The sequence below is a fragment of the Macrobrachium rosenbergii genome, chromosome 57 (assembly GCF_040412425.1).
Source record: "Macrobrachium rosenbergii isolate ZJJX-2024 chromosome 57, ASM4041242v1, whole genome shotgun sequence".
NCBI classification, from domain to species: Eukaryota; Metazoa; Arthropoda; class Malacostraca; order Decapoda; family Palaemonidae; genus Macrobrachium; species Macrobrachium rosenbergii.
Genome location: NC_089797.1, coordinates 14,619,308 through 14,630,394, shown reverse-complemented (window position 1 = coordinate 14,630,394; position 11,087 = coordinate 14,619,308). Strand labels below are relative to the sequence as shown.

Here is an 11,087-nt window from a genome sequence, read left to right as displayed (position 1 = left end):
TCACATTTCAACTTTAAACCAAACGAGTTAGCAGGTATCGAAAGGATTTGGAGAACGGTGACATCTAGAGATGGATCAAAGAACACTTGTCCCTTCCAAAGGGAAAGAACATGAGAATTGGTGTCAATAGCAGTTATAATTCCAACAGTAATCCTACTTAAAGTTATCATCCTCTTAATTTAATATATAAGCCTGTTTTTTTGTTGCTGCAAATAAATGTTTTATCGTAAAGCTTATTATAAAAGAGAAGACTTCGGTGTATCACTTGTAAATGGTAGTTAATTGCTGAAGAGAATGATTAAAACTTGATTATCAGCCTTTCTTGTGTGGTTATCACCTCCAAAAGAAGTGCAAAACGTTTAAAATGTACAAGAGACAAAATAATGAACACCTCCAAGGGGCCAGAAGTCCCATGAGAGCCGTGTTCTTGGTAGTCACAATCTGCCATGGTCAATATCAAACCAGCAGCCATTACTATGCATCTTTACACATAAATCCTGGCTAACAAGATCATCCTGCCTCAGTGAATGATGATGCAAATGATCGCTGCTCATATTCCACTGCATCTTCGGTACTGCAAGCCCAGCTAATCAGAAACAGCTCATTAAACGACCCAATTTGGAAACGCGCGATAACAAACTGAGGCGCTTAATCGCCCGATGACTCATGATATGTTATGTATTTGCTTAGTCCTGCATTTGTTTGTGTTTTCCCTCGGAGGGACGATCCACTGCTCTCGGCGCGTTCGCATATTGCATTTGCCACACCCAGGACACACTTACGCCTACACCTCAGTAAACTATCAAATGACCTTCAATGTCTCAAGTGCTGTTTGTGTGGAGAGGAGGGCAGGGAGTGGGGGAGGGAAGGAGGAGGAGAGTGGGCAGGGAATGGAAGGGAAGGGGGAGGTGGGATAGAAAGGGCGATGGAAGGGAGGGAGGGGAGAGAGAGAGAGAGAGAGAGAGAGAGAGAGAGAGAGAGCTGAAGGATAAGGAAAGCACACTGCGAAGGAGGTAGGGAGGACAACGCCACTTCACCGTCTCAGACCACTTATCTATTTATCTATTTACAAGGCTTCTATGACCTCACTCATGGCAACTCGAGCACACGCTGATGGCGAGCGCGTCCCTCCTCTTGCACGCGTACTGCTCTCACCCCCCGGGGATGGCTTGCTTGCTTGCCTGCCATGGCGCCTTGCACCGTTGACAGAAAGGTGATAAGGGGCAAATTCACGATTGGTTTGATTTAATTTTACGAAATTTAGGCTGTCAAGCCGAGCACTGAAGCATTTTCGGTCATTCGGCGTTTAAGACAGTGTTAGGAAGGGATTGGAGCGCAAAGAGATCCAGAAAATGAAGGAGATGAAGCACAAACATCTAAAAGTGGAATTGGGAGAAAACCCCCACAATTGCACAAAGAAGTAATAATCAGAGAGTTTGGATCGTAAGTTTGAAGAAAGGAAGGGGTAGGAGGTAAAAAAAGGCTTAAAAGTGGGTGCTGCTTGGGGGCCGATGGAATGCTGCAAATACCTTTTATTAATGCCTACAGTGCACTGCGCGAGGTGCACTGACAGAAATCCCCCCATACTGGAATAGTCTTATGATAATGGCTTTGAGAGACGCACAAGCCTCAGTACTTCTGCCAGAATTGCGCACTAGATACTGACAACTCCTCTGACATTCAGAAAGTAGCCATCTTTTGTCATTGTTTATATAGGAATGTAGCTGTTACGACGCAAGCGCGTTTGCATTACTTTATGATCTGTGGTGTGTGTGTGGTTTTATTTGAGTCTTTTGAATAGTGATTTGAGTATTCAGTGAATTCGCAATGACGCTTGATAACGAAAAGTTATTTTGCTTTTCATTTTAAGCAGAAGCTCTGATTGGCGAATGACTCGCTTTCACAGCAAATGTATGAATAGCAGTCTGTTACAGAATTAATTATTGCTTTCATTCATCGCTTCATGAATACCATTAATGTTGCAGAATTAATTATTGCTTTCATACATCGCTTCATGAATACCATTAATGTTAAAGAATTCATTATTGCTTCGTTATTGCTTTCATCAATACATTAATGAAAGAATTCATTATTGAATATCATTAACGCAAAGGTAGTTTTTTTTCAAAGGCACATATGTATCCAGCATTGTAGCAACACCTCTTTAAAAACTACGCATGATCTTTCTCATTTCTTTTCCCATTTCTTGTCTCCTCATAAAACAAAGATGAAATAATAGTTAAAGACACTACTGAAGCCGCCGTGAAAGAAAGAATGAGATAGCACTGATATCGTAATTGAATCAAACCATCAACAAATACCAGCAAAAAAGAACAGCAAAAAAAAAACTAGTTTCGAATAAAATAAACTCCAGCTGCGACAAATGAGGTCAGATGGACGAGAGCAAAATACCAAGATTAATCAAGTAACATGAGTTGATGATCGTTTACTCTCGGATACCCCTTGTCCTTACAATGTCGCCCATGCCCAAAGTGTAGCCTCTGCAGGACACGCAGTCTCTAAACCAGTCTTCACAGCTTTCAATTCCATCCTCAGAGTGGGAAGGAAAAATGTCTAATTCTGCATGTAGAATCAAGGCCTAAGTAGAAAAAAACTTATGTGCGTTTACACAGCAAGGGCCACAGAAATGAACTGAAAGAATGTATTAAGCGCTTTCGTGTTCTTTTAACACATTCTCTAGATACATTTTCTAGAAAATGCGTTGAAAGAACCTGAAATGCTGGGGACATTCTTCTTTTATTTCATTTCTGTAGCCTCTGCTATATTTATGTATCTGTAACATGTTTTTGCTAATGATTGGTGGAATATTAATCTTTCCAAGACACGGCATTCTTTTAAGGTAAGCGGGAATGGTACAGAAAAGGACCGACCTAACTCTGGCGTGAGAGAGATGCAGTGACTTCGAAGTAATTTAAATTTGCTCGCATTTGGAATGAGGCGAGGGTTTTATTTTCAGAAGAAAAAGAGGGACGTGTACGGAGAATGAATTAGACTCAAACTTTGCAATATTGTTTGCCATACCGTGGTGAGACAGTCGGTATTTGCCAAATGCATTTTTTTTTTATTTTAAGAATAAAAGAAAATCTTTAAATTACTGGGCTTGATCTTTTTTTATAGTTATTTGCAAATAATTATGGAGAAAAGGTGTGTTTAAACCTTTAATATGTTAAGATGTATATCTTATCTATTTCGGTTATGTTTATTATTATTATTATTATTATTATTATTATTATTATTATTATTATTATTATTATTATTATTATTATTAACATTAACTGCTACCTTCGTTGGAAAAGCAGATGCCACAAGCCCAGGGCCCGAATAGGGAAAACATCCCGTTCCGGGAACAGAACCGAAAAGTAATCAGTAAACTGTAAATGGAATAAAATAAAAAGAAAAACAGTGAAGATAAATGACAAAGCAAAATTAATAAGGACAGTGACAGTAAACTATAAATGATATTCATGTCAGCTTGCCCAGGAAAGAAGTATTTGCGCCAAGTTTAAGTTTCTAAAGGTCCCAGCGATTTAACTGCGCGACTTATTCTTGAATTCAGTTACTGTACATGTGCTTCAATTTAATTTTTTTGGGGGGGAGGGTCTACTGCATCTGTAAAACTCATTTGGTACTTTCCTTGAACAAGATATTCGGCAGTTACCGAGTTTTTACTAGCCAGTGATAGGTATTTTTTTTTATATCACAGAACTTATAAAATTATTGCAATTAAAGAAAGATATGTAAAAAAAACTCTCGTAATAACTTATTCATTTTCTAAGTGGCAAATAGGCTGTTGACATATGATATTTGAAGTAACAATGACGCAAATGATAATGAGTCATGTAAATGATAAGGCACCCTAGAGAGAGTCTGTCCATTTTCTTGCAATTCCTTGTGCATCGTTTAGCTTCTCTTCAACTTTTCTTTTTCAGTCACTTCTACTTTGCGTGAACAAACTAACTTTGCCCTTAAAGGCATCTGAACCTCCTTGCCTGTTACTGCATGATACTTGAGGGAGTACAATATAGTTCCTTTCTTTATTATTTCATAGAGTAAATAAAACGCAACCCCCTTTTATCCACTTCCTTTACTGCATCGTTACACTAGAGTGGCTGCATGACAGCGCTTGCGCGGTGGCAAGGCTTGCCACCGATTTGATGCCGATATTATTGTTTGTGTATAAGAAAGATGAAATATTCAGTAAGTTATCAGTGGTATTTGCAGAAGCAAGTGAGTTTTGTCTCGCCTGTTATGCTGCATTCGTTTCTAAATGAAATATGGCCATCACCTTGTATGTGCAAGGTTGTGTCGACAAACTACAAACGAGGAAAAAGATCATTCAAGGGAAATTAGTGATTGATGGTTAATTTTTTACCTTCTCACGCGATTATTGTCAGAAGAGTGATATCATTCAGAAACCTCTACGGTGCGATTCTAGCAGTTTCCAGTCAAATTCCATATGCAACAGACCTTGGTTTTAATATCACTGCAGATAAAAGTATTATGCAACCGGGCGAAGTTTGTTGTGCGCGTGCTTTCAAGTCACGAAAACGTTACATGATGTTTGTGATATCTGCATGATTTAAACCAACATACTGTATTCGTAAGAATGATGGAATAAAAACCGAAAAACTTCCCGAGTCTTCCCTTCGTAACTGAAATTGTTCGTTTACGGTTCATAATATGTTCGTAGGAGTTAGAACCGTTACAAGTATGGTAACTCCTCTGCAAACGCACAGCCCTGAAAATTTTCCTACTTATTTGATCACAGAGCTACTTGTGAATGTAGTGCCTTGGCGCTCCTTTAACGGGCATGTGATAATAAATTAGAAGTCTAAAACCGCCGTGTTTTGGCGCATCTAAGCATTAGTTGTAGGCAACAAGCAAACATGATGTTGTATATAAAGTCTCTACTTGAAACTGATTATTTCAGCCTCCACGAGCGCACCAGCGTTGAGGGAACAATTTTCTAATAATCCTTTAGTTTTCTCAGTTGTGCTCTTTCCGCATGTTGACCTCAGCTTTTTGTCCTTTCTCTCTCTCTCTCTCTCTCTCTCTCTCTCTCTCTCTCTCTCTTTCCATTCTTTCGGTTTTCTTTCCTTTTCTTTTTTTTGTTTCTTTTTGTCCGCTTTTTTGATCGCGTCATCGGCTAATTATTCTTCCTATTTCCACCTCTTCATTGCCTGTTTACAGTTTACTTTTTTACCATAATTCGTCCCTTTTCAATCCTTCATTCCTCAGGCAACGTCTGCCTCCTTACTGATGAGAACCTCTTGTCATTTACCTATCCCTCTTCTTCATTTTGTACCAAAGTCATTCACATTCACTTCTGGGAAACTTTCTTACGACGCCTCTCATCACATTCACTGTGTTTTTATATTTCCTTTCGGCTCCAGAGGTTATTATGTAGCAATCTCGTGTAGTCTGTCCCGTCTCTTCTGTTCCTGCACGTGTTTCAGTCTTGTCTCTTAGCGAGACTGTTACTATCAATGCTTCAACGTAATTTTGCCTGCAGTCTCACTGCTGCATATTACAGCGACCTTGGATTCAGGTCTACAGTATTTTGTTCAGAAAGACAGAGAGTGGGTCAAGGAAAAAAAAATTAAAAAACAGATCATGTAAAGAACCGAGAATGAGAGAAGAAGAGTCTGAGAAGCAGACAGTTAACGTCACTCCCGTTCTCTCTGAATCCTGTTGCTTATCCTGTGACTGTCGTCTTCTCTCCTTTTTTATTTTTCCTTTTACCAGGGTTCTGGCACTTCTTGCCCTATTAGTTTCGGAGAGAGAGAGAGAGAGAGAGAGAGAGTAACCCGAGCCAGACATGCCTATCTTAAAAAGTGATAAAAAAAAAAACAGAAGAAGGACCCGAAGAAAACTTCTAGACGATGACACATCCCTGCAATGACCTTTCTCGCTGGATTGACGGCATGAGACTAGTCTTGGGTTAGATATAATATTAATTTAAGCATATTTAAGCTTTACTTTCATAAATAAATAGCACAAACACACGCGAGTGTGTGTGTGTGTATATATATATATATATATATATATATATATATATATATATATATATATATATATATATATATATATATATATATATATATATATATATATATATATATATATATATATATATATATATTTATTATATAGATATATATATATAGTATATATAGATATATATATATATATATATATATATGTATATATATGTATATATATATATATATATATATATAGTTTATGTCTATATATATACAGACTGAGCAATGAATTCTTATCTAGTGTAGTTTTTTTATCTCTTTTCCATACTTCCGACCCACAACGGTCTACTAACAACTAGGTGCATAATTCACTGCTTACGTCTCAGCATATTAGCCTTCCTTTTCCAGTCTGAGATTCGAACGCTGGTCACTCAGCTTGTGAGCTGAATGCACTTACCACTGGACCACGAGACTCACTGACAGACAAACGGAGATGAGACGGATGATGAGACTAGTTCCACAGCGGCTTTTTATGTAGTAGTTTTTTGCACATAATCCTTTTACAGATAAGCTACAATACTTGCTGTAGTACCAGTGTATTCATTTGTATGTGTAGCAGTTCACTATAAGCTAGCTGAAAGAGGCTGACGGAACAGACTTTAAAAACTTGAATGGCAAAGCAATGTACGTGGATAATAACAACGAATTCGTAAATGCCATTGCAAGAGTTTAAAAAAAAAACTTTTTTTTTAGACTGACATTTGGTGAATGCCAAGAAAGCTTCCAGCAAACGAACTTCGGAAGAAGAAGATGAATGTGTTCCAAGTGCCCCTTGTTGGTAGACCGACATAGCAGAACGCATCCTGGAGTAAACTCTTGAAAAGTTTTCGCAGTAACTTTTGTATCCGAAATGAAAATAGAAGGAAACGGAAAAAGATGGGCGAAATAGGATAAAGGAGGAAAGAAAAATTCTGTCATAACTATTCAACGCAGGGAAAAGTGAACGGTGAGACTGAAACAAAAATGAAACACAAAAACTCCTAGTGAGTCAATGGAGGGTGTCTGGGATCTCTCTCAAAAAAAATGGGAAAAAATGTGGGGTCTTTGGAACTAAATAAAAAAAATAACTCGAGTCCCCGCAAAAGAGGGCACGCGTGGGAGTAACTGTGAAAATGGGTCCTTAAGTCCTCGCCCAGTGAGAACTGGCCTTATTTCGGGTTTTTTTTTTTTTTTAATAGCTGCTACAGAAAGGAAGAGGGTAGACATGTTGCTGTTGGACTAAAAAACGAGAAATTCGATGAGCGCAAACAAACCTTGACAAAAGGGTAGATCAAATGCATCCTTTCGCACGATATTTATGTTGGCTTTCAATTATAGTATTCTCTCTCTCTCTCCATCATACATACATTATATATATGTATACATATAAATATATATATGTAAGTATATATATATACACATACACACACACATATGTATATGTGTGTGTGTGTAAAATCTTTTCATTATAGTCAAAATTAACTAATTTTTTAAACTAATTTTTGCTCTCTCTCTCTCTCTCTCTCTCTCTCTCTCTCTCTCTCTCTCTCTCTCTCTCTCTCTCTCTCTCAGCAGATACACAGACGCACACATACTTCTAAATCAAGTTGAACTCACACATGACATTAAAAAACGCCTTCTTTCTCTGCATCTTTTCACAAGAAGAACGCCTCTAATTCCTTATTCACCCCAACCCTTATCGCTCTGTAATCCGATATCTTTATCTAGAAGAGAACCTAGAGTCGAAAGTCTCGGCACTTCCCTGTAATTATCGCCCTTACTTTGGATATTAATATTCTTGAGCAAATTATTGCGTATTTAGCATCTGGGGTTCGTGGACCCAGTTTTTCTGTAGACTCGGAAAAGTGTAAAATTTACACATTTTAAGAAAAAGATTTGTCGAATATTGAGTTTTTAATTTTTGAAAGAACGAATCGAAAGTGGAAGTTCCGTGCTGCAAAGCAAAGTTGTTTTCATCCGGAGATTACAGAAATAATTAGGCAAATTTTATGATATGAAATTCAACTGATGAATAACAATAGTTTTTCCTTTGAAGAGTTTCAGATCTGTTTTATGACCTCCCGTGCATTTTCTTATCATCCTTTGAAAGATCTTCTCAGTCTAAATCATAATGGGTTGCAAATTATCAATAATTTCCTCAGGACTTCACTCGAACTTTGACCGAATAAATAATAAAATCGTTAATTCAGATCGTATTCAGAAAGAATGCACACTGTCATGTCCTAGCAATTGTCAACAAAACAAGTAAAACTTCTGCCTAAACGAGAATTGGGACTGATATACTTTTTTCATTTGAGACGTGCGGTGATTTCTGCAAAATTGGAGACCTTTTGTTTTTTGTAAACAATCTTTGAGATCTGATTTAAGAGACCTTTAAGATGCTCTACTAAATGGAATCAATTTATACTTTAAAATGTTGCTTTGACGTGCAGTTAGACACCCTCTTATTATTCTGCTGCTCAGCGAGCAGAAACACAGTGAGGCAAATTGCAAAATCCAATTCTCAAATCGGAGCAGTTCTCCCTTGGCAATAGCATTCTTCATCCCGTCCAAAGTCAGGCACTGATGTCTGTACACTTCGTCTCGAATATCAAAGATGTTCTTCTTTTTCCATGTGTGTTTTACAGCCGTCGTTTAACAGATCATATTGTTGTGGACAGGAACGGTGTGTGCCTGAGTGGTCTACACAATAGGACCATCAAGAATATATTGGGCCACTTAAGCAGCGACTTTCTTCTTAACTTTGAAATACATTTGCCTAGAAATTATGCCTGTTAGGGACTCTCTCTCTCTCTCTCTCTCTCTCTCTCTCTCTCTCTCTCTCTCTCTCTCTCTCTCTCTCTCTCAAACACACACACGTGTACTAGCACGGACACATATACCCGTACACAACATTGCCTACGTACTGTAACGTAATTTTTTGGTTGTGGTAATGACTTTTGTCTAAAATTCAATCTTAACAGAATACAGAAAGTTTCTTCCGTTGAATGAACATGTAAATGCAGAGTTAGCCATCATAAAGCATTGCTCTTCCATTTCAATTTCGCGAAAACCAATATGAAAAAATTCATAGGTCTAATTATCATAAATGAAATATTACGTTATCGAAATGGAATTTCATGTGGACAAACGAGTGATTAACATTGTTCATGTGAATTTGTGTACAAACATGAACATAAAATTGCAAAAATCAACTTTATCAAAAGTTTGCTGACTTTATCAGCATCGAAATCTCCTAGAGACCATAATGTGTCAGCAAAATCATAGTCATTGCCTACGTATTGCCCAAGGATATGCACTATTTGCCAAGACTATTAATGTCAGTTAGAATTAGACGTGGTCTATTTCGTGTATTAAATTTAATAGATGATCGTTCGCACGTAATGTGGCAATGCAAAATGCCATCTATTTGTTAAGTTTAAGAATCACATTACTAACGTACAATTCGCCTTATAAATTCTACTTGTTATAAAAACAAAAAAAAATCTTTTAAGTTGGGAGGACACAGCCTTCAAGAGAGGAGTAGCGCTTATCATCATTCAGTTCAAATTTTATCAGTATTTAGTCTTAAAAATAACTCTGGCGCAAGCACATTGCATTTCTCATCAGTTTTCATCTACATAATCTATTTTATAAACGTGCGACCATTGACAGTTTGGAGCACTGGAAATGAGTTTTTACCCTGCTAGAACTTGGGCCATTTCGCAAGAAGGCAGTAGCCGCATACTATTCGAAAATGAGAAAAACATAGCAGAGGCTGAAGTGAGGAGTATTTGTCAGTACTTACCCGCGTCTACATGCCGATAGATCCAAGCCCATATTAGCCCCTGCAGTATAAGCCTCAGGCGCTGGGCCTTGTCCATAGTGGAGAGGGAGGAGAGGCGACTCTCGGTGCTAAGAGTTAGCCGCGCACCTCCCGCATAGCGCAGCCTCTCTCGCTCTCACTCGCTCTCTCACTTGTTCCTTACCATGACAGGACCCGATATGTTAGGCTGCCCTGCCCTGCCCCACCGCGCCCCGATACAGTGCCAGTCACCAAACTCGACCCAGCTTGTCGTTCGCTACCATCTGACGCCCACACATGGCCCGAAATCGAAATGCTTCTTCTCGGCCCGTATTTCCGTGTCCTTTGGCTCCATGGCGACGAAGAAGGGGCGTCTGCACTAGAGACTTCGAAGGGCAGTCATCGTGACAGGGTAGTTTGGTTGGAATCCTGTGAATGGAGGCCGTACAGTGGCAGCGCCGTTGAGAAAGAGCCACGGTGGCATCATCAGAGCCACGACATCCAGGGGGACCTCACACCTGCACCTCGCAGCTGCCATAACCGACAAAGTGACATTCCACTCACACGTCTGTATATTTGCAGACGTCTCATGACCCTCTATCTCTCTCTCAAAGACTTAACGGGCACAACGCTCCTCGCGCAAACTGGGAAAAGATGGTCTTCGCCGGAAGCCTTCAGAAGCAAATAAAAATTCAGGACAAACATTTATAGCAGTGCATTCCAATTAATACGGTTGTATAGGATTCGTTCTGTTATATCTAAATTCTATATATATATATATATATATATATATATATATATATATATATATATATATATATATATATATATATATATATATATATACACACACACACACATATATATTCACGGTTATATATATACATAATATTTTGTTTCGAAAAAGGCTCTTCGACCTTTTAAAGTGTCATAAAAAAACTGAAAAATGCGAGAGGAGTTCCAGAAGAATTACAGACCCAACGAGTGGGTGTTCGCAGTGACTTACCAGAGGGCTACAGACATGAATAAGAAGAGGAGGAGGAGAAGAAGAAGAAGGCGGAGGAGGAGAAGGATAAAAGGGTGAGGAGGGGGATGATGAGAGATCAATCTCATATTGTTTGTAGATGTAGACACAAACTGCGGCGAGGAATCAAAACAAGATGTTCCTGGCGCATTTTACTGGAGCGTGTAACAACTTCTAAACAGAGACCACCCTTACAGACGGAGACCACTGAGTT

The 11,087-nt window shown here is 38.6% G+C and overlaps 1 protein-coding gene across 4 annotated transcripts in view; it reads right to left on the bottom strand.

The window, feature by feature from the left end:
• LOC136836930 (collagen alpha-1(XI) chain-like) overlaps positions 1-10,394 on the bottom strand; it is a 57,654-nt gene extending 47,260 nt beyond the window's left edge. Inside the window, exon 1 of one of the 4 annotated variants that reach the window (XM_067101432.1) lies at positions 9,853-10,394. In XM_067101432.1, the coding sequence (XP_066957533.1) occupies positions 9,853-9,928 (76 nt within the window). In that variant the 5' untranslated portion in view covers positions 9,929-10,394. The remainder of the gene's footprint in view (positions 1-9,852) is intronic. The other 3 variants (XM_067101431.1, XM_067101434.1, XM_067101433.1) reach the window with 3 other exon arrangements.
• Between the last annotated feature and the right edge of the window lie 693 nt (positions 10,395-11,087).